At 37.2% G+C, this 25,113-nt stretch overlaps 1 protein-coding gene across 5 annotated transcripts in view; it reads left to right on the top strand.

The window, feature by feature from the left end:
- The window catches only part of UNC13C (unc-13 homolog C), a 599,284-nt gene that overhangs the window by 288,201 nt on the left and 285,970 nt on the right, over positions 1–25,113 (top strand). For all 5 annotated transcript variants that reach the window (XM_084969723.1, XM_084969731.1, XM_084969719.1 and 2 more), the window contains 3 exons: positions 60–175; positions 2,086–2,249; positions 17,043–17,199. In XM_084969723.1, the coding sequence (XP_084825849.1) occupies positions 60–175; positions 2,086–2,249; positions 17,043–17,199 (437 nt within the window). The remainder of the gene's footprint in view (positions 1–59; positions 176–2,085; positions 2,250–17,042; positions 17,200–25,113) is intronic.

The raw sequence follows: 25,113 nt of genomic DNA, 5'->3' as shown, positions 1-25,113 counted from the left end.
TTATAGAAGAAAAATTATATTGTCCAAAATGACCAACTGATTACTTTTTGAATCATCAGAGAAACGTACAGATAAATCAGCTGTATCTGGGGCTATTCGATTGAAAATCAATGTGGAAATAAAAGGAGAGGAGAAGGTTGCTCCATATCATATACAATATACCTGTTTACATGAGGTAAGTAAATTGAATTCCATTAAAAACAAACCTAGAAAAGACTTGTTGATTATGAAGCATACCACAAAATATTTGTTTTAAAAATAGAACTGAATTAGGTTTGTGGAATTGTCCCCAAAGTTCTTACTCTATATTACAGCAGGTGATGTTCAAGGGTACACACAGCCTATGTATTCCTCCCTGAAGAGAGGGCTGGCTGTCTTTTAATGACATTTAGAACAAGCATATGAAGCAGGTGTTAATAAACAGGGCAATATGATGATAATAAATAAAACCAAATTGAATCACCCTACTTCCAGGGAAGAAGAAGAATCTTAGAAGTATTCATTGAAGAAATAAGTCATGACAAATATTTAGGAAACATTAAACGTATAGTACTTTACTAATGGAGAGGATCCAAATCATGATAGTTTCGGGAACTCTGTGTTAGTGTTCAGATTTTATTGATGATTAAATTTGGAGTAATGTCTATAAATATGGAAATGCTGATTTTGTAGCAATAGCTTTGGGGAGCCAGTGTAATAAGCAATAATTCTGTCTTTTCTAAGAACAGTCTCGGGCTTCATACACAATGAACCCTTCTCCATTTTAACTACCCTTTCCACAATCATGTCTGTGGGGGAGAGTATCATAATGCAGTTACCACCCATGGGTAGTAGAGAATATGATACCCAAAAAGCAAGGCCTCATTGGCTTAGAGAGAGGTACAGACCATCCAACTTAATAGAAGGGGCAGATTCACCAGTACCCTTTGTGCCTCAGTGTACCTACACAGACAAATAACCTTGGATGCTTTGCAACTGAGAGTTTACTTATTGCCAGACCTTACTGTCATAAAGTAGTGCCAGAGCCTTTCTTTGATGCAAATGGCCCTAGTCCCATGCATCAAAAAATGTGAGGTGAAGCTGAGGAATATACCTTTCCCCATGTTCAAAGAGGTAATGAGCCATTACTTTCCTAAGACAGAAAAGATAGCTGGGAGAATCTTTGCTCTTTGCACATTATTTTTCCTAAATATGTCTATGAAAATGTATATATGTAATTATTTATACCTCTATTTTACTAAAGAATACAAGGAACAGTGTTTAAGTCATTTACACATTATACAATAATTAGATATAAAATCAAGGCTTAATTTGCTGACTTCAATCTAGCCCATGCTAATCCTTTATGAAAAGTGGTTCAGTTTTTAGACTACTAAAAAGAAATCCCTTGAACTGGCAAGATGGGGACTTAATTCTGGCCTTGAAGTGTGGGTGGAGATCTGGGATTGGAGAAACAGCATTATGCTTTGACTTTTCAGTCTTTTCTGCTGTTCCAAGAACCAAAAAGAAATGGAATCCAAGAAAGGGTCCTTCAGTGACCCAGACTGCATCCATGCAGCAGTTTCTAAACTTGTTAGAAGCAAAAACGAATTATAAGTAGTGATTTTTCTCATTAAAAATTCTAAAAACATTTATTTTCAACCTCAATTCATTGTCCTGACTGTAGGCATTTTGCAGCCCAAGCCATTTAGCATTATTTACATGTCAGGAATCTATATTAACATAGTCAAATTAGATTACTGGTCCATGGCTCTATAGTTTATTCAAAGTCCATGAATGCAGATTGTATTCCAGCATTTAGAAATGTTTACATGCAAAAACATGACTTCCTATTAAAATGATTTTAGTATATATGAAGCATTTGAATGACTAAATCTGTATGGACCCAGGCAGAAATAAAATCAGAATTTGCATGAAGATGAGTTGAGTTAGAGTAAAAATTCAAGACATTTCTGTTGCTTCTTGATGCCAAGAGAAATATTAGATTTAACTGCAATGCAAGTATAGTTTACTTAAATTTATAGTTAAATAATATCTGGCCTAGTCTGAGGAATTACTGAGCAATTGAAAATCACTTACTTTTAGAATCTGTTCCATTATTTGACTGAAGTGAAATCTAATGGTGGAGTGAAAATTCCAGAAGTCAAAGGGGATGAAGCCTGGAAGGTTTTCTTTGATGATGCTTCCCAAGAAATTGTTGATGAATTTGCCATGCGATATGGGATTGAATCCATTTACCAAGCTATGACGTAAGTATGATAGAGCATTTACAGGTTCAAAAATCTCTGAAATCTAAAGAAAAAAGAGTAGAGTATTCATTTCCCTTCTTCTAATTCAAGTGGAGTTTTGATTAAAAAGACATATTTTGATGTACTGATAGGGTGTTGGCTACGCTCTCCCTTACAGCTCTGAAGTACTGAGAATTTGGTTACGTGTTACCATTATCTTATCCTGTTCCCCTGTGTGTTTCCCTAACTATTCATAGCACCTGGGAACTTAGAAGAGCAAATTATCAACCCTACTTCAAAACAACTGAATTAGAAACTCTGAGGGTGAGGCCTATAAATTTGTGTTTTAATATGCCCAACAAGTGGTTCTCATACACTTAACCCTTGAGAACCAATGCCTTAATTGAGAAAACTGGAAGCCTGGTGATTCAAGTGTGTTGTCGGAAGTTACAAAGCCTGTTAGCTTCATGGACACATCTAGAGCTGTTACAGTGTCTCAACCCTGACTTTAAACCTGTATTTATGTCAGTGTTGCTAATTTGACAAAACCATTATTTGTTGAGCACTCATAGGACCCAAATACTGTAGTATATGTGGTACCCTTGAAGTGCCCCATGCAGAAACATGCTCTTTACTGAGTTTCAGTAAGAATTTCGAATTGGGCTATTACTTGCCTAGAAATTTTTGAAACCTGGTCTAAGTTTGTAAGTACATTTTGTTCAGATATAAACCATGCATTATATGTAAACTATTTATGTACATATATTAAAGACTGTTCTTTCATATTAAAGATCAGACCATATTTTCATGTGAACAGAATAGACACTGGCTCAAACAGTCATTTTCAACCAACTTGATGGATATTAGATCAGACCTAAATCTTCAAGGTTTACAGCTCATAGACTTTAAAGAACAGTCATATTTCTAGATCTGCATGTGTAAGAATGATTTTTTTAAAATTCTGATAAAGTTTGTATGCTTTTTCAGCTTACAGAATGTCATAATGCTAAATAACAAAGACTTGTAGATTCTCAGACATGAGAAGGAACTTAGAGGTCACTCAACTGAACGTCTCTTCAAATCAGGAAATGCTGTTTTTGCATCTTTCAGTGGTCATCATCCCTCTGCTTGCTCTCATGCAGTAACAGGGAGCTCACTCTTTTGAGGCAGGTGGCACTGCAATCGGGCAGCCATGGTGAAGTCTGTGATTACCGTCTCCTCTGTCCCATGTCAGGGGCCATAAGAACTCATCAGACCAATTAGGATAAATTTTGAATACAATTAAAATGTATCTATGATTAACAGTCTGAAGTAAATGAACTATACTGCCAAGAGAACTATGTTTAAAAACAGACAATGAACACCCACCAAAAAAACCCACCAAAAAAACAAAAACAAAGAAAGAGCCCACAGAAAACCAGCTTCTGGAAAGAATTCCAGTAAAAGAAAGGATAGTTAAATTTATTCCAAAATATCTCTGTTAGCTAATGTCAGATATCTTCGTCATCATGTTTCTAATATTCTGAGAAGCACAATCATGTTATTAAAGAAAAAATGATAAATGTGTGATAAATGTATGATGGTGAAAAAAGAATCACCCATTCTTCAACTTAACCTTCATTTGTCTTTTCATCTAACTAAACAGTAATAATAAAAAATATTTTTGGATAACTTTTTTTTTTTTTTTTGTCTTAGCTATTTCTTGGGCCACTCCCGCAGCATATGGAGATTCCCAGGCTAGGGGTCCAATCGGAGCTGTAGCCGCCGGCCTACGCCAGAGCCACAGCAATGCGGGATCCGAGCCGCATCTGCAACCTACACCACGGCTCACTGCAACGCCAGATGGTTAACCCACTGAGCAAGGGCAGGGACCGAACCCGCAACCTCATGGTTCCTAGTCGGATTCGTTAACCACTGTGCCACAACAGGAACTCCTGGATAACTTTTTTATTATCCAGTGACTTGCAGGTTAATTGGGTCCCCTCCTGTGACAAAGCCTCTGCTCATATAGAAAACAGTCTGAAACAGGGGTGGGCAAAAAAAAAAAAAAAAAAAAAATTAAGAGCCAGAGGATAAATGTTTCAGATTTGGGAGTCCTAAGGTCTCTGTTCACAGCTGCTCAGCTTTCCATTCCTAGTGCAAAAGCAGCCCTGGACACCAAGTAAACAGAAGGACATGGCTGTGCTCTGATTAAACTCTTATTTTGAAAACTGATGCTGTGGGCTGAGCTTGTTTTGTGGACCTTAGATTGCAAACTGCCGATCTTAAGAGTGAAAAAAAGACAGATAAACGTAAGGAAAAAGAATGCCCACTTTCCCTGGCATAAATTGACAAATGCACTTTGATGATAACAAAGTGTGGCAGATTACATCTATCGCTGGCTACACATTTGATTTGCTATTGATAGTTTATTTATTAAATGTTTCTTTTGCATGGAGGACTGACCAAGATGGCCTTGACATTTCCCTCAGTTTGACAAAACTTCAGACAGTCTTCTTTCTGTCTCTACATGCTTGTCTTCCCCCTCACCTTGACCCTTACCTCAGAATCCTGGAAGCCTGACTTTAGAGGGCCCTGAATTCCCTTTCCTCAGAGCATTTATTTTATAAAACTTACTATAATTTTTTTCTCTATCCCTTTGAGATATAAAATTATTTAAAGTCTCTCGTCAGTTTCTCAGCCTACGACTGGCTTTCTTAAGGACCTGGGAGCCATTCTTTTCAAATGTCATCACCTGTGGGAGGGTAGGAGCCTAACTTGGGTAGGAGTTTGACTCCAACTTGTAATGCCACCTCCTCTCATGAGGATGACAACATTTACTTTTGCTTTAGATGAGACCAAATAGAAAACACAGATGACTAGGATTCCCCCCAATTCCAGCTCTTAGAAACTTTTCCCTCCATCCATCCACCCCAGCTTTTATACACTTTCCTATCTTTTATTTCAGTGGAGTTGAGTTGAGACTGAGTTCTGGTTTCTCTTCCCTATTGCATAGGCTTGAATAAAATGTTCCTTTCCCATTTAACTTTGTCAAGTGCAGTTTTTGTTTTGACAGCACAAAATTTATTACCTTACCAGAGTAGTTTTTTAAGAATCCTATTGCTTGATAATCTGATAACTCCTAAAAAATATTTCTGCCAACATAGATGTGACCTCTTCATTTGCTATTCATTAGTGATCATTAGTTGCTGAGAATTACTTGTTTTATTAGAAAAATACATACATACTCATTTTATATCCATATGTAACTTGTGTACCCATGCTTAAGAGCAGTAACAGAATGGAATTGCTTAGAGGGTCATTTGAATTCTTTTCAAAAAATTTACAAATTGTAATCTTGAATTGAGGGGTCACATCTTTTATTACTACTTTATGATAAGTTATGGATGCATGATAGAAACTCAATACATTTTGTAATTTGATGTCTCAGAAGCAGAACTTATCAGAATTACATGTGTTCTCAAAATCTCTTTGCATCTAAAATTTTCATTTGCCAAAAGCAAGCAAAGTCGAACTGAAAAGTTTAAGCCAATGTAGGTATCTATTCTACCAATTATGTTGTATTTAAGTGTTTGAGAGCATACTGTATTGATTGATCATTTCTGTAGTTTGGAGAAGTTTCACAGTATTGATATTACCGAGTCAGGTGTTAAAACATAACTTTCAGAAATGATTTTGATGATATTTTCCACATGATACTTTTCCATTGAACTGTAATTTGAGTCCTAGCCTATTGTTGGCTAGTGAATAATTCAACAGCAGCAAAAAGATGATGGATGACCAGCTTGTCTTTGAACTTAAAGTTGTTGTCTGCTGAATTGGTATTGTTCTGTTGTTTTGAAACCTTGCTTCAGGGGACCAAAGAACATCACCAGAAAACCAACCCAAAAAACAATGAAACAAGAACTAAATATATCAAGCCTATCTCAGAAGTATTCCCTCTTAATTTTAAAAAACACAAAATTAAGAAACTTAGCTTCAAGGAAAAAACAAATGTCCACTCTATGCAATGAGGATACTTAAAAGTTTGAGAAAGGACAAAACTGCTTAATTGTTGTGGGCTTTCCTAGACACCATTTGATCAGAAAAATATATCAAATCACAGTTTCTTTTGGTATTTAAAGTCCCTTATGCTTAGCCAAATCCCCAGGTGACTTTATAATCATGCTCTTTTATTAGAGATTGCTTGGTTTCTTTTAAGTATACTCCCATTTCTTTGAAGATGTATTTAGAGGAGAAATAAATAAAGGGGCAGTATGTATTAAGTCAGAGAGTCTGGTTGTCCATTATTAAATTTTCCTCTTGTGTATTTCTCATCATAAGAAGGATCCTGAATCTCTTTTGCTTGTAAATAATCTGAACATTAATATTGAACTTTCCAGGCCTCCAAGGTACCTCTTGCTTACTGTAAATGCTCTCTCCTTTTGCCACAAAACATTTTCTATGAGGGCACAATTTATTAGCTCTCTTTATTGCATAAAAATCTATCTTTGTTTTGGAGCATTCATGAGAAAGAGGAAAGTGATTGCAGTTTTCCTGTTTAGGCAAGTGATTGATCAAGGACCTAGAAGATTTTGTTCCCATGTGGTAAATTCAACCATCCATTGAACGTAAAAGCAATTTTCCAATTTGTGACAATAAGAATGAGAGTCTGTTCTCTTTTCAAAGAAGCACACTCTTCCACATGTTTAGCATGAGGTCAGGCATAGAACTTGTTTCCATCAGGAGGATTTGGAGAGTTTTGGAGGCTTTCCATCTACTTGCGTGAATACATGTGTTGTTAACAATGTTCTGACAGACCAACAGGAGCAAGGGAATTTCATGTCAAGCACTGAGGATTAAATTGTCCTCTGGAAGTGATTTCTGTCAAGAAATACATTTTAACTGAGGGTTTAGAGAGTCTTTCATTTATTTTAAAGTGAAGCCCAAGTTGTCTCACTTGGCACTGTTTTCCTATTGGTGCTTCTTTCCAAACACTCTGCTCTTATTTTCATAATCTCACGAAATCTGAGATTCTGTTAGACTACCACCATGCTTCTATAATACCAAGTAAAAGACAAGCAATAGGCCAGTGTTTTTCACTTTGGCTGGCTTAACAAACAGCCTGTACTTTGGCACTGATCATCATAATCTAATTCATATTTGAACCAGAACTTTTGAGATACAGTTGATTTTAAAGCCTAGTGACTAGTTTACTGGTCATTGTAGCTCTTTGAGCTATGAGCCTGCTTCCTAAGGAGAGTACTGTGTAATTGAATCATTGATTCCTTTAAGAAATATGTATTGAGTGCCTACCATATACCAGGAAGTTTTCTAGGAACTGAGATCACATCAGCAAGCAAGAAGTTAAGGTTCAGTGTCTCATGGAGCCCACGTTCCAGAGGACATAATTCTTTTATTTGGTAGACATTTTCTAAGGATCTGCTTATATGGACTTACATAGGACAATGGGATATGGCAATAAAGAGGATTTGCCCCCAGTGAACTCCCAACCTAGGGAGAAGATGAAGAAGAAATTAAATAATAACGTAAGACTAGGGTGGAGTATGCATGGGTGCTGTAAGAGCACAGACACTGAGGGACCAGTCTGGGCACAGATAAGGGGAGGTGTCGGAGGATGATGATGGGCAGCCAGTGGTCCCACCCTTACTTGCTCTTCAACTTCCATCATTCCTCTAAAGCCTGTGCATTCCATTCCTTTCCTGTCCCTCACCACTGCCCTGATACTCAAAACTTCTGTAATTGAGCTTGAGCAATCCAAGCATCTATGAAAAGCTATGATACTTTTGGCCAAGGGAGAAGTGGTCCTTCAATATTTGAATCTCTCTTTAATGAAAATTGTGGATGATATATTAATTTGTCACTGAAATGCATGCTAGTCTGAATTTTCAGGAGCAAATGTGATAAATCTTATTTTAGTATACTTCTAATATTAGGAATATAGACAGTCTTTCATCTTATGTTGTTTCTTTGAAATGTCTTCTTAAGGATATAAGAAACACTGTTTTCCTATTGGTGCTTCTTTCCAAACACTCTGCTCTTATTTTCATAATAATTGATCTTTAAATCTTTTGAATTGAAGGCATTTCCCATCCTTTGAAATCACAAGATGGGTGTGACTAGAAACAATTGTCCAAGAGAAGGTAGCTGAGTGAGATATTTGTCTTATTTTTTGTTTCCATCAAAACAATGCAAGTGAGCACTGAATCCTGATGTATTATTTGAAATAAATGACTGCTCAGTATTTTGCCAGTAATATTTTGAGAATGATGATTGATAATGTTATAGAAATTATTCAGCTGAAAACATGTCCATAACTATCTAATAACTGGCAATTTAGACATCTTTTGGGAGTTTGTTACTCAACTTTTCACACAGCATTGAAATTCCATGTGTTCAATTGCTTTAACACTACATTTTCTTGCAGAAGCAGTCAAGTAATTTTGGTATTATTAATCCATTGTTTGTCTTTTTGTCTTTTTGTCTTTATTCTAGGGCTGCACCCTCAGCATATGGAAGTTCCCAGGCTAGGGGTCCAATTGGAGCTGTAGCTGCCGGCCTACACCACAGCCATGGCAATGCCAGATCTGAGCCACATCTGCAACCTACACCACAGCTCATGGCAACGCCAGATCCTTAACCCACTGAGCAAAGCCAAGGATCAAACCTGCAACCTCATGGTTCCTATTCAGATTTGTTAACCACTGAACCATGACAGGAACTCACAATCCATTGTTTTTTAATCATGTTTTTATAGGGAAATGTTAAACATTTTGAGACTACTCATTAGTGCTTTTTGGTTTATTTGAGGGCGTATTTTTGAGGGAGTGGTTTGCTACAGGGATATATTCTCAGTCATATTAAATTACTAATTGTTCTTTTTGAACCAGGACCCTGCCCTATGGCTGCACCACTGCACCCCCCACACCCCCGGGAATAATTGAAGTAGTGTTAGAACAGCAGCCTTAAAAGGAAATGATTTTCAAGGAGATGGTTGGAGGCAAGAAGGTTCACCTTGATAGTAACCATGCATAAAGCATGGGTACACACAAACTCAGGGGCAAACACTGCCAAATTGAAGGCCATGTAGAGGTCTCTTAGCTGAAAATGCTCAAAGGGCAAAGAATGCCTTAGGATGACTCCCTTGTTCCCTGTTTCCTGCTCTTCCCAGCTAACCACAGGCTCTAGCAGAATCAAGTGTCAATGGTGGGAAGAAGTAATGTGTATGGCTAAAGTCGATGTGTTATCTGTATTCAGAGATTTAGAGCATATTAGAATTTGTAAGCATTAGTGCTGCAGACTGGGGCCTCTGTCTTTGGGTGCCCAATAGAAATGCGGAGACAAAGTTTTGGGTGAAGGAGAAAAAGAGAGCTGTTATTAGTTTGCCAGGCAAAGGAGGCCATAGCAGGCTAATGCCTTAAAGATTGTACCCTCCATTGGGAGAATTACGGGGAGTTTTGTAGAAAAAAAAAAAAGGAGAAAAACAGCTTTCCAAATAAAAATCAGGGGTGACAGCAAATACGAATTCTTTCTTTGGGGGAATCTTTAGTCATCAAGGTAGGGAGTGGAAAATTGGGCCACAGACAAGGATTTAGGGTATGTGTGCAAACTTGCATTCTCCAAAACTGGTGTTTAGTGGTCCTGAGACTGATTGTGGTGGTTTTTCTTCTTTCTGGAATGAAATCGAGTAGTTAACATCTTTCGTTTGTTGGGGATTTTAGCTCTGCCGAAGAGCTCAAAGATAGTGTTATGTGTATCCCTCGAGGGGGAGACAAGACCCTGCCCCAAGGCTGCACCACTATTTCTAGACTGTTCCTACTGTTCCTCCCTTGTCTCTGCATCCCTGTCCTTCCCTCATCAGCAACTGTCTGAACCTGTCCCTTGGAATTCAGGGAAGGCCATGGAGGCTGACCGAGGCCTATTTCCTAAAACACCAAAAAGGCTTTTGTGCCCAGAAACCCCACAGGCTCTGCTTGGTTACATTAGTTCTTCTAGCATTTTCATTTTACAGATGGAGACACTGAATCTAGGATGATGAAGTTATTTGTCTATGGTCACAGAACAGAACTAGGATTAGAATGAATCATCTCTATGCCATGGTACCTATAACTCTAAATTGGCCACCCAGATCTCACCCCTGACACACATACACAGAGCAAACAGAGCAAAAAAAAAAAAAAAAAAGCTTTTTGGCTGACAATTTCTGCAAGATTTCTAAGAAGCCGGTTACCCTAATGAATACATTTAATTCTTTGAAATTTGTCCCTTTTTTCTTTGTCCTTCAGATATCTAAGAAATGTATACTTTGATGCATATTACTACCTACATCATACCAGCTGCCTAATCATTTACCATTTAGGGTGAAAAGGGAGTGTGAAAGGGCAAGTTCAGCTTAGGTTTTTGTTTCGGCACCCATAGCTACTGCTTTAACTTACCATGCTCCTGATCAAAGTTTCTAAAGAAAAACAGGTGTTTTTACCAACCATGTAAAAATTATAGTTCCTAGAATGACTTGGAAATTCTGCTTCTGAGTTTCAGTGTTTTATTTTTTCTAATTAATATCAAATACTTAAACTTTTAATCTTGGTATTCCAATTGTTTAACTCCTGTGTTGCTAATTCTAAGAAGAACATTTTAATATAAATTCTAAAAGGTGACAGCTACTTCCCCAAGTATTGCATCTAATCTTTAGGTATATTGAAGCAAATTCAACTTAATTGTCACCAAATTTAGGAGAGTCACATTTGTGACTTTGGTCTCTCTTGCAGTTTTTTGTTTATAATATTTTAGGAGTGTAGACACTGCTTAGTCACTGAATATCTCTCAACCTATCCAGCTGCTCTACATACTTTTTTGGTTTTCTTAGCTATTTCCATGTGAGGTTCAGAGGTGTAGATCATACACAGCTGGGTACCTCCAACCATACCCCAGAAAACATCTCAGTTAAATTTTAATCAGAAAGTAAAGTATTTCTGTCACATATCTAAGATGAATGTGTGCCTAATGCTCTGGAAAATTTAAAATGTTGCTCTCAGGATACCAATTATAAGCAGAATACAATTCACCTTCAAAGTTGTGATCATTATGGCATTTACTGCTATGCATGTCAAGCCAGTGTTCATGAAGCACTAGGATGTTGTGTTAAACTGTCATCTTCAAGGTAACCACATACATGTCCTCAACAGTCTAATGCTACATAAACACTATTGACTCATATTTCTTTCATTTGTTTTCATTAGACACTTACTGGCCAACTCCTGTGCACGAGAAACCACTACACTAGAAGTGGGCTGGATAAAATGATAGTGAAGCATGAACTAATAAACACATTCTGAAAGAAGTAGATACACACACAAGTAGTACATAACATTAAGGAAGGGGAAGGGTAAATTAGGAGAATGTCACCCTGGTGATTAAGAGAGATGCTACTGAAATTACATGGCCTGAACTCTAATTCTATGGTTGATTTTTTTTTTTTTTTTGTAGGGCCATACCTGTGGCATATGGAAGTTCCCAGGCTTAAGAGTGGAATCTGAGCTACAGCTGCCAGCCTACACCACAGCCACACCAAATCTGAGCAGCATCTGAGGCCTACTCCACAGCTTGAAGCAATGCTGGATCCTTAAGCCATCAAGCAGAGCTACTGAGCAAGGCCAGGAATCAAACCCACATCCTCATGGATACTAGTTGAGTCCTTAACCCACTGAACCACATGGAAACTTCTGAACTCCAATTCTTCAACACCATAATTGCTCTGTGACCTTAGGGAGAAAAAAAAAATAGAAAAGGAAATAAATGTGTAATTAAAACATGTACAGAAAGGGAATGGAACTTTAGAAGTACTGGCAAAACAAAACAATATCATAAAGTTCCTGAGGCAACCCAGTTTACCTGGTGTTCCCACGCTTTTCCTCATGGTTTTCATACTCTAAGAAGACATTATACATCAGATATAACGTGTATAAAAATCCCAATCAAAATAGTTTTGCTAGGAAATTCAATTTTTAGAGAGAGAGTCAAGGTTTTTAATTTGAATATAAGAAACAGTATGATTCTGTGATTTTTAGGTTATTTCAAGGTGCAAAATATTTTGTTCCTTCTGACTGCAGTATGTAAAGTGTTTAGTCATTTTGGAAGCAGGGTAGAAATGTCATTTTGTGCTTCTACATCTCCTAAATTGTTTTTCTGTTTCTAATACCCACTCATTTCAGCCCACCTTTACATAGCTTCAGAGTCATCTTTCCAGATTCATCTGATAGTATCAGGTCCCGTTGCAAAAACTTCAGCTAATTTCGTAAAATGACATAGGAAAGTCAGAACTCCTTTGCAAGAGACCAGCAGAATCTGGCCTTAATCCATTTCACCTTGGTCATATTGTACTACCATATCCCTTTTCACCCTATATCCCCCTGGTGCACTCCCCTGCTACTGCAATATATTGGTCTTGTTACCGTTACAATGATATTAATTTGTCAAAGCCAATAGTTATTATATGTCCTTATAAGCTCTTTCAGTGCACCTATCAGCATCAGGCATCCTTGACTCTTCAAACTTCTTATTCCCCTGGTTTCCCTAGTTCTGGTGTCCTGGCTTTCCTTTTACCTATCTTTTAAAACTTGGTTTCAGCTGCTTACTTTTCTTCTGCTAGTCCCTTATATATTGACGTTTTCCAGATTCCATTCTGTCACATTTCCCTCCATGCTACACAATTCTGTAAGGGTCTTATCCACTCTTGTGCTTTTTGAAGTGATTCCCAAATTGATGTGTCCAGCCTATCTCTCTAGTAACCATGTGGACATTCCTGTATGGAAGCTCTACAAGCACCTTAAGCTCAAACTCAACTGAACGCATAATCCCCAACTTATAGCTCCTTTCTCCTTTTTGTTCCTAGCTCACTTGGCAGAAGCACCATTCACCTGGTCACCCAAACTGAAGCCTTGGAACATAGCCATTTCTCTTTCTTATCTCTTACTCCTTATCAAGTGACAAGTCCTGACAGTTTTTCCTTTCTCGGTGTTTTCAAGACACTTTCCCTTCTCCTCTCTCAGCTACTGCCCTAGTTCAGGCATTGATCATCTCTTATCTTTGTAACCTCCTGATTGGACTCCTCTAGGTCTTACCATCATTAAGCTCATCCTCCTAGAATCCCCTCCCACCAAATCTATGTAAAACTCAGCTCTGACCATACTTCCTGCTCCATGCAAATAACTAGTGTTTGCTGGAAATGATTTTTCACTTACATTAATCTTGTACGATTTGGAATTTTGTTTGAAAAACAAAACTTTGACCTATATTGGATCTATATAATATGTGTGTGTGTGTGTGTGTGTGTGTGTGTATGTGTGTATGTCTCCTATATAACAGGTCCAATTTGCCTAGCTTATTGCACAAGACTATCCTAACATATTGCATAAGACTATCTGATCATTTAAGGCCTAGAGTGTTCTCCTGGAAATTTGGGTTCCACCAGTCTAAAATTGCTAGTGTTCACTGTATACAATATTTTATTTCTTTCCATTGTGCCTTGGTTCGTATTATTCCTTTCCTCTGGAATGCCTTCTTTATCTATCAGTGATAGCAAGCCCTGTGTTTATTTGGCCATCTCTTATTCTTCCACTAACTCTTAGCCCAGCCTCTTGTCAGAAAGTCTTCCCTCACCATCCCCACCAGCTACAATACAGACACTAATCTGATGACCAAATTTACTCTGTTACTCTTTCCTTTCTCATCATGTTCTCATAAATGTATTACATTCCCTGTGTGACTGATTCTCCCACTGTGAGTTCATTATTACATACCCAGAGCCTAATAGAGTGTCTAGCCCTCAGACACGCTCAGTAAATACTTATCAAATAAGTTCTAGGGACACGAAACTCTCCACTGTTGGATGGCTATTATGTACCTCTCTTCCTCTAGACCTTGGTGCAGATGTTTCTCCTGTGATAAGTTCACCACTAGGGGACTAAACTCATCCTTTGGGCTTTTGCCCTTTATATCCTGGCCTGACTCTTCTATCCCATGGGCCACCCAAACCTTTACATACCCTCTGTAATAGCACTTTCTCTTACATGACACAATGAGGGTTTAATGTGCATACCTCTCAATTAGGGGATGCACTTTTTACATCAGGGCCATGTTTTAATCAACTCCAGATCTGTATTGGAAAGAATAGTCACAGAATATAGTAAATGCATAGTCATTAAGGGAAGAACACTCTAGCCAAATGCTTTTAATATGAAAAATAGATGAAAAGTTATAGAGTAGACAAACACTAGAATCAATTCTATTTCTAATCAAGAGTAGTGTAAGAAAGTGTTATAAGCCTACTATTTGGCTATAAATCAAATTTTAAAGAAAACTTGGAAATGTGAACAGCAATTTATTTTCACTGTTTTCCAATTTTTTTGTGAATAATATGTATTAATGATTAATGCATGCCAAGGACTGTATGATACTCAACTCTAAATTACATTTATTTACATGCCTTTACTTGGATTACCCATGAATTGTCACATCTAACTTATAAATTATTTGTTAAATCTCTCATTTTGGTTATAAAACATTTCTCTGGGATCCACAATTTCATAGGGCCTTTTCATCACTAAGGTATTGACTGAATCAACTCAAAGTGTATAATAGACTGAGCTTGGTTGTTGATATCCCCAGTTTTCCCATATTACACTCATTTTTCCCTCAGACGGCTTATAAGCAGTGAGCAGTGTTCAGTAATTGCATCATCTTCAAAATAAAACTTTGTATTTCATTTATGAAATTCACACTGTGAGCACCTTAAGCCATATGTTCATATGTTCCTCCATTTTTTCTGCTTAAAGTACCTGCTGAACTGTTGCTGCCTCTCTAATCAGACACCAAAAATCACAGAGTGGCAGCCACAAGAAGGAAGAGCTAAATGGCACAGCTGTGTTAGGAGGACACCAATACTTGTTTAAACCAAGAACAAGATTATTTATTCTGGTGATGTCCAGTATCCCTTTAAATAGATAATGCGTGCTCAGGAAAATCAACTTCTGGTCTTTGAGTTTCTTACCAGTTTATTTTTACAGTTGGTGTTTGTCTAGCTCTTGTTCCCTCAAGGTGTGTATGTTTTGTTTTCCTTTTTCCGTCCTCATATCATCACATTTAGGCCTTAAATATTCCATAACGCTTGATCTCTGTCTTGAGGCTAACAAATATAATTATTTGTGAATTGTTGGAAAAGAAAAAAAGTAATACCATAGTGTTAGGTTTTTTTTAATTTTCTATTTTTAGGTATTTATATTACTAGTGGTATTCTTAATAGGCATTAACTATAATTAGTGTCTAATAAAGTCAAAATAGGTATCATTTACCTAAAAGATGCAATCTAATTCTGGGGTTAAATTGCATAAATCCTATAATTCTTATGACATCCATTGTTATTTATAGTCCTCAAAGATCATGTTTAAAACTTTATCTTACTTATTATTAGCTAATAATATGACTAGCTGGATGAGCGGCCACCATTTCCAGGATCACCAGCCATTTCAACTGAAGTGTCACTCAGGGCATTTATTTATGTGGTTACATTTTGTGTTTGTGTCCAGTGAGACAAAATTCAGAGATGCTTAGGTCGTGGGTAAATTAATGACATAGGAGAGCAAAGGAGGATCAGATTATGTACTGAAAATTTCTTTCCTCCATGTGTGTTTTATCATTTCACTTTTATCATAAACCGTGCTTTCTATTTTTAAGTCTTTTGTTAGAGTTCAAATGAAACAAGATTCCTTGAGAGGAGTAACAGAATTGAACCCTTGATGCTTCTGATATCTGTAAATGATACTGTTATTCAAGGCTTAAAAAAGAAATAGTCTTTAAGACTAAAGCTGGCATAATAGTCTGTCTTCACTATTTGCTTAATTAAATCCTGGTTTTAGCAAAATCGTGGAAAGCAAACTGCTTATGGAAGACATTCTTTATGACAAAAGCTCACAGACTGGACTCAAGTCAGATGTTAAATTCACTAGTGTAATCAGTGTGCAGTGACAGTTACTTCATCAATGTTCCATGAAATACAAGTGTGAAAGATAATGCAAATACAATACAAATACAAGTGTGAATGACAGTTACTTCATCAATGTTCTGTAGAATACAAGTGTGAAAGAACATTCTGATTAGGGAATATAGCATTTTAGGGAGTGAAATAATGGGGGACAGAGTTGGTAGAGTAAGGGAGACTCCTGTTTATTGCTTTTCAGCAGTGCTAGATTCCACCGGAAGTGGCAGTTTTTGTGTGTACACACAACACTCTCCCAATTGAAAGAAATTATGCATATATCCCTGTGACGAATTGCATTCTAGTTAAGCCACTTCACATTTGTGAATGAGAACTTTTTGAAAGGCTGAAATTTCTTTTTCTTTCAATTAGAAATTATAGGAGTGGGGAGTTCCCATCGTGGCGCAGTGGTTAACGAATCCGACTAGGAACCATGAGGTTGCAGGTTCAGTCCCTGCCCTTGCTCAGTGGGTTAACGATCCGGCGTTGCCGTGAGCTGTGGTGTAGGTTGCAGACACGGCTCGGATCCCGAGTTGCTGTGGCTCTGGCGTAGGCTGGTGGCTACAGCTCCGATTGGACCCCTAGCCTGGGAACCTCCATATGCCGCAGGAGCGGCCCAAGAAATAGCAAAAAAAGACAAAAAAAAAAAAAAAGAAATTATAGGAGTTTTCTCTCCTTTTCATGGAGTTGAGGAATTATTTAATTGCTGATGTTATAGGATATATTGCTATGTGAATTAACTAGGTTCTGTTTTTAAAGCACTTAATGTTTTCATCTTGCAGGCACTTTTCATGTCTGTCTTCCAAGTACATGTGCCCCGGTGTCCCTGCTGTAATGAGCACCTTGCTGGCAAATATAAATGCTTTCTATGCTCACACAACTGTTTCAACAAATGTACAGGTTTCTGCATCAGATCGATTTGCTGCTACCAACTTTGGTGTAAGTATTATTTCTTAAACTTGGAAATTCCTTGTAACTTATGGGAGTTAGATTTTCCAGGAGCTTTGCAATCTGGATATTCTTAGGATCTTACTGCAGAAGGTATGTCTTAGTGAGCATCTCTTTGTGTAACAGACTCAAGCTTAAAATTTATTTGAAAAGTGTTCAGTGAAATACCTTTATTTCACAGTCAGTAGACATCTTATTAGGTTAAACCTTCATATCTGAAATAACTTTTCCAATGGGGAAAATACACATTTTGTGACAGAGTACCAGGATTTTATAGGAAATCCTCCATGTATGCAAATTTGGGATTTCACCATGTCAGATAACGTTCCCTGGTAAACGTGAGCTTCTCTGGAAACTTTTGGGTTCCAGTCGCACTTCCTGTTGGTTTCTACTGGTACTGATGAAAAAGGGCATATCATGTAAGTAAAAAAGAAGATGTTAGGTGCATAAGGAATGCAAGAGAAGTATCCATACCTCCTCAAGACTTTCCATCTGAAATATTCAAATGCATCAAGAACACACAGAAAAGTAAAAATGGTGGAAAAGTAAGAATCGGCGGAGGTAGAGTAGAAAGGACGAATTCCAGAGCTTTTCAGGGAATAGAATCAATAGCACTTGGTTCTTTAGGTATGTAAACAGTGGGGAAAAGGGAAAATGAGAAGATTCCCAAGGTTTTTGGCAAGGCAATTGGTAGGCAGTAGTTCTGTTCAATAACCCTGTGAGACAGGTAGTTCTATTCTCATTTGTTTATGGAGGAAACTAAGATCCATTTCAGGACACTATACTCTATTCACTGCACTTCCAGATTGATACATAGAATATATTTTATTGATTATTATGTCGTTAGAAATCAAATTTGGGGGTTTGTGTCATAGAATATAAACAAATGAGCCCCAGCAAATAAAAGGGTGTAAAGCCTATAGGAAAAAATGTGCGGCTATGTTTACTCTTTTCCAGTCCTTTTCCCTAAATGAAAATGTATGTGAAGTGTGTGAAATGAGTTGGAATGAATCAAAGGAAAAAGTAATTATTTAATGACAAATCAAAATAAATACTAGTATAAGAGAACACTATCTGTCTTAGGAGTGGTGGGGTTTGCATTTGCATTCACATTTAGCAAGTCAGTTCAAGCCTCAATTTCTCTATCTGTCCAATGAGGACAGCAATTACTGCTTAACATGTTTCTCACACTTACGATGAAAATCAAATGAGGTAAAAGATATTTTGAAAGAGAGGAAAGTGCTCTACAAATATAACGTATGAGAATTTCATCTCTCCTGCCTACCTACAGGATAAACCATATATCATAAGCTACTTTTGTTAGATTGATTCTTATAAGAGCTCAGACCAAAGAAAATTCTCTGGCCTGCTCACCAAAATACTATTTTGACCATTTCCAGATCATAGAACAGTTTTTGTTACAAAAACCTCATCTTGGTAACAGTATTCATTGTTTTGGGATTTTACCGGTAACATAAAGCATTCAGTATTGTGAAATTGTTTTGCTTTTAATATTCTGCCTGGGTATATTGTAGCGAATAAGCCAACCTTGTGGAACACTGAGCCTTCTGCCTCTGATAAAGAAGATGTATTTATATGATTAATTTCTACCATAAAAGGTACCTGGAGGAAAATGAAATAGCATGCTCCTTTACTTCATGCTGACCCAAAGAGAGAAACCGAATTGATTTCACTCTTTTGCAGCATTTCATAGCAGCATAGTTATAACAGAGTTCATTGTGTACATCAAACAACTTACTGTAGAAGAGGACCAAAAGAGAAATCTTTCTTCAAACTACGTCTTGATAACTTGGTGATTTGATGTGTAAATTTGACTAGATTTTTCTCCCCCTGTTGAAAATAATGCCATGTGTATTTTCCACCTCCACCTTAGAGTCTTAAGTTCTTATTTACCTGAAGCTGATACCATAACTTGTGACTCAGAAACATCATTGTATTGGCCCCTTTTTATCTTTCCCAAAGGTGTAATGCAGACGTTTTGAATCTCCAAAAAACAAACCAGTGGAAAAGTGTTCTGCCCTAGGAGGATTGTAAAACAAATAAATGTTTAAGAAAGGGAAACCAAACCATTACGTTTTCAAAATCAGACTTTTTGCTTGCAACTGACATTTAAAAACATTGTTTGGATCAAAATGTTCAAGAATAAGGTGAAAAGGACAGAACCATTTGGTGTGGAGAGGAGGGGAAATGTTCACTGAAGATAAAAGTTATAAAAATTTTAATAAAAATCCAACATTATGAAAGGCAAGGTAAAAGTATTTTAAGAAAAGAGGAGTATATCACGTTGTTGCCTGTTGTAAAAAGTTCAAGTTCGATGGGGAGAGAAATCAGCCCATTGGCTTTGGTGACTAGGAGGTCATTGCTAATGAAGCTTTTGAGGTTAAAGCCTAATTTCATAGAGATCTTCAGTGAATGTCATGTATGAAAAGATGTGTAAACTAGGGTTCAGGTATTCCCCAAATTATAGTGCAGTCATAAAAAATCAAGTTTTTTTTTTTTTTTTTGGTCTTTTTTGCCATTTCTTGGGCCGCTCCCGCGGCATATGGAGGTTCCCAGGCTAGGGGTCCAATCGGAGCTGTAGCCACCAGCCAACGCCAGAGCCATAGCAACTCGGGATCCGAGCTGTGTCTGCAACCTACACCACAGCTCACGGCAACACCGGATCGTTAACCCACTGAGCAAGGGCAGGGACCGAACCCTCAACCTCATGGTTCCTAGTCGGATTCGTTAACCACTGCGCCACGACGGGAACTCCAAAAAAAAATCAAGTTTTAAAGAAAAGTTTATGTAATTGAGCAATACCCATGATAATGACAAATGAAAATATGTACATACAAAACTGTATATATAATCTAACATTGAAAACACACACAAACACACATACACAATATGCACACACATGTACACATACACACATACTGGTTTAGAAATAAAACAATCTGCCAAAATGCAGCCATTTTGTGAGATTAAGGCCCATGTTTTGTTGTTTCTTCTTTTGCATTCATCTTTTTATTAAAACTATAAAATTTTCTGTTATATTTGTATTTTATAATAAAAATGAAAAAAGGGGTGAAAGTAGGTGATGAAATAGAGACTATTCTGTTAAGCAACTTAAATGAGAAGGTTAAGAAAGTGATCAAGAGTGAGAACATTTTGCCATGAAAAATATTTTTTACTGCCTGGTTGGGTAGGAGTTTTTATTGTTTAGTAAGATAAATTTGAACATATGTGTAGATGGTTAGGATAGGAACTAGCTGCAGGAATGAAGTTGTACATTTATCAGATGGAGAATAAAGGATGCACTGATATCCCAGAGGAGATAGAAGTTAAGTGTAGGCAAGAGGACAGGAGGGACATTCTTGAGAAATCGAAAGGACAAGTTCTGTTCTGAAATTTGAGGAAAAAGTGAGTCCTTACAGAGGACACTAAGCTTTTGATACAGGAGTTAAAAGTTGATGGAGTCATACCTTACTCCCCTAATCTCTGTGGTTGTCTGCAGAATACAAAATGCTCATGTGTATAATATGAGAGCTATGATAGATATGCATGAGGCAGAGGAGATTAGCAGAGGTTTGGGTAGGCTCATGAAGGGAATAGAAAGATGAATACTTCAGGGTCATGTAAGAGAAATTCCTAGCAAAACGAAGGTCTCATTTGATATGAGGAAGCATAAATCTGTTGTCATAATAACTCGTATGGATGTGAATTTTTCTCAGAATTTTTCAGCATTCAGATACTGATATAGAAACAAATACAGCAAAAGGGTGGATTAACTCTAGGCTGAAATTTTGCAAAAAAAAATAAAATGGGGGGCGGAGAATGGAAGACTTAGGGAATTTGTATGTAAGTGATGCTGCCAAAAGAAAGTTGAAGTGATTCACCCATGGGGTCTGCTTTGATAAGTGGCACCATGAGAGAGACGGAGACAAAGGATTTGGGTAGGATCATCATACATTTAGTTAACATTTCAAAGGGGAAGTCTCAAGTCCAATATGTATTTCTGGGAGTAGATTGCTGAAAATTGAATGTAAAACAGTGGTGCACTGGAGCTAATTTGTACCTGCTAATGCACAGCAATTGCTGAGTTTTCAGGAATGTTGCAATCTGGTTGTCGAATATATCCATCTTTAAAACTGGAAATACTGAGAGTACTTATATTATAGAAATTGGAAAATGATAAAAATCAAGGCTATTTTTTTTTCTTTTGGAAGATGTTTTTATAGCACATCATCGAATACAAAGATGGCTAGGCATCAAGGAAATTAAGTACCTTTATTGGATAAATCATCTCGATGGGCATTGAAAACACCAGGGTAGAGCAAAGTTGGGGAGGAGGAAAAGTTCATGAGGTGGGGGTTAGTATTTCAACTTTGAAGAAAAGCCCTTAGGAAACTTATTTAGTGAGTTATCCTAAGACACAAAGTAGCAAATCAGTTATTCTTGAAATTGATGTTTATCTAGATCATTTTTTTTTCTTGATCTTAGACACTCTCTTCACCATAGCCAGTGCCTGGCAAAATAAATATGCTAATGCATATTTCTTTTTTATTACATGTATTCTGTTATTGGTTCACTTGTTCATTTAAGATATATTTCTGTGATTCATCATGTAAGGCACTATGACAAGTAGTAGAAGGACTGAAAGATACATGCTGACCTCTGTTCTCTGGGCTAATAGTCTAATGGGATAGTCACATAACCATGTGTAACAATAACAATAACTCACTTCCCAAATGGAATAAGTGTCAAAGGAGTTCATACTTAAAAATTTATTTTGAGACTGAAGAGGGGAAAGTGATTGATACTTTTTAAAGGCTCATGGAATCTTGCCAAAAAGTACAGGGCTTTTAGGAATGAGTAATATTTTTCAAAGTCCAAGAAATAGTGGGAAAACTACCTTAGGCCTGGGAAGACATTTAAGTGAAAACAAGGAGAAGTAATGCAAAAATCAGTTCAAAGTGTGGGTAAGGTAGTCTGCTTACCAATAGGGCAGATGAACTGAAAGATGGAAATGTCAGAAGAAGTTGCGTTACTGGGTTTAACGTTAGATTGCTGAGGGCCTTTAATGCCCACTGAAACATTTGCACTTCATTCTTTAGGCATCGTATATAATCTGATAGAATTTCTGATTTAGAAAGATCACTCTGTGGAGAAAATGTTGCAGAGGAAAGAGAGAGAATGTGTATGAGACAGGGCTTCAACTATATGGTCATGGATGGGAACTAGATTTGTGGTGGGGATCACTTTGTAGTGTATACAGATGTCAAATTATAAAACTGTATACCTGAAACTCATATAATAATTTAAAGAATCTACACCTCTCCCTAATCACATAGCCACTCCCCCAACCTATGTGTTTCTTTTCCAAACCCTCAAGATATCAAAATATCTGATAAAGTAACCAAAAATTCTTACAATCATGGAAAATGCAAAAAAAAAAAAAAAAAAGTTTCCCCAAGCAAACAATTTGCCAAAAAAAAAAAAAAAAAAAAATTTAAGAAAGTGCTTTAGGAGTTCCCTTCTTGGCTCAGTGGAAATTAATCTGACTAGAATCTATGAGGACACAGGTTCAATCCCTAGCCTCACTCAGTGGGTTAAGGATCCGGAGTTGTCATGAGCTGTGGTGTAGGTCGCAGACTTGACTTAGATCTGGCATTGCTGTGTCTGTGGTGTAGGCAGTGGCTACAGCTCTGATTCAACCCCTGGCCTGGGAACCTCCATATGCCATAGATTTGGCTCTAAAAAACGAAAAAAAAAAAAAAAAAGACAATGATCTAAAAATAAGACAGGGGTGTTAAGACCTAGAGTCAGGAAGAAGTTTGTTCAAAGTTCAGTCAAGCTGAGGGAAGCTTAAGCTTTCTTGCTCAGTGAATGATAATATCTCAGTGCCTTTCATCTTTGCCTGTAAAGTGATTCTTTACATACTCTTTGAATTTACGTCATTCATTGATTAGTGTGTCATTGATAGCATCGTTGTGGTATCGGTATAATCTCAAATCAACAAGAAATGTAGATGCATTTCCAATATGTTCATGTGATCAGCATGAATTAAGTTATCACAGATTTATCAAAGTAGTTTGTGGATTAATTTCTACTTGAAATGTTTCTATTCTGCTTAAAGAATGCCTGCTTTCACTATGACCTGGAAAAAAAAAAAACTTTTTAAGTTTTTGCTGATCGAGGTCAGAATCATTAGACCCTGTTCTTATAAATTTTATAAAAGTCTAAGATCATATTGAACCTGCAGCTGGGGCTCATCTCAGGGAAGCTGAATTAAGTGCAGACTCCCAGAGTTAAGCATCCTTAGCTTCAGATTAAATCTGCCACTGCAGTTGGATTGTGATATTAGGAAACAAAGGATAGAAGAGAAGAGCCAGGGATGATGTAGAGGTTTTTACACACCTTCCATTTAAAAGCTTTTCCTTCCATGATTCCCAGGGCCCTAGGGAAACCTACTGAGAGTATACTCATGGGATTATAACTGCCTCCCCCATCCAAACTTTCGAAACCAACTGGTTTTGTATGGCTCATGAGCTAAGAATGGTTTTTAAATTTTTAAGTGGTTTTTAAAAAAATCAAAAGATTATCATTTTGTGACACATGAAAATTATATGAAATTCACATTTCAGTATTCATCGACAGAATTTTATTGGAAAACAACCCTGCTCACTTGTTTATATATTGTTAATGGAAGCTCTTGTGCTGTAACAGTGGAGTTTAATTGTTGTGAAAGAGACCAAAAAAACTGAAAATATTTGCTATCTGGTTCTTTACAGACAGTTTGCTAACCTCCTGTCTAGAGTTATCCTTGTCAACTAATTAAAACTAAATTGTTGATAACAGATAATGCTGAATGCTAATACTATAGATTTGGCCCCTACCAAATACCAGGCATATGGAGTCCTTACCAAATGCAAAGAACTGAATAGCGTGAGAGTTTCAGCTATTGTGGCATGCCCCTCGGGAAACATTTTTTAATCATACAGTCTTTTCTTATTCCTCAAATCACACCATGTAGGTAATAGACCTCCTCTGCTCTCACAAAGGCAATCTCACTCTAGTTAAATAGAAATATCGTGCATAAAATTAAATTTCAAGCTGTCCTACTGTTTAAAAAAATGTTTATGAAAATTCAATCAGCAGCACCCTTTTAATTTCCCATCAGCTGATAGTATTCAGGACTTAGCATCAACAAGCCTGGCAGTTTTCTCCTCAGTTTTCTGTTTTCCTAAATGTAAATTTTCCATCTGGGCACTGAGGACCTAGGTAGGAAGACCAAATATGTGATCTGTATCAGTTGGAAATCTTTTCAGCTGCATGATGAAAATCAACTGAACAAAATTAAATAATATTTTTCCCATGTAAACTAAGTCCAGAGGTGGCCAGGAATTCAGGGCTGGTGCAGGTGCTCAGGACTATAATTTTTGGGAAGGGTAAGCAGACAGAGTTAGGGTGAGGTTTGGGGCTCCTTCCAGCTTCCTGCCTTATCATCCTTACCATTGGTCCAGCCTTTCATTTTAGAGCCATGGGATGACTGTTTGACCTTCTAGTATCTCACCTAAGCTTAAGGTGAAAACAAGAAGAGAAACAGAAAGCGCAAATGGAAGAAAGACCTGACAAATAATTATAGAGTAAGCACTAATACAACAAATACCCTCTGCCAAGCTCTCTTTTAGAATCTTTCTAAATAATAATTCATTGATGAGATGCTGGCTGGGACCACCCCCTTTAATAAGCAGTATGTACACATCTCATTGGCCAAAGCCATGCTGCATGGCCATTCCTAGAGTGGAGGAAGGCTGGGAACATAGGTGTTTCATAAAGAACACATTTGACTGTTGAGGTTCTACTAGTAAGGAGGAGAGGAGAATGGATATTGAGCAG

Source organism: Sus scrofa, chromosome 1 (assembly GCF_054392235.1).
Source record: "Sus scrofa isolate SSC_HxYL_T2T_F1_AM1 chromosome 1, Sscrofa_HxYL_maternal_Yorkshire_Landrace_v2.0, whole genome shotgun sequence".
In the NCBI taxonomy this organism is placed as follows: Eukaryota; Metazoa; Chordata; class Mammalia; order Artiodactyla; family Suidae; genus Sus; species Sus scrofa.
This window is presented reverse-complemented; position numbering and strand designations above follow the sequence as displayed.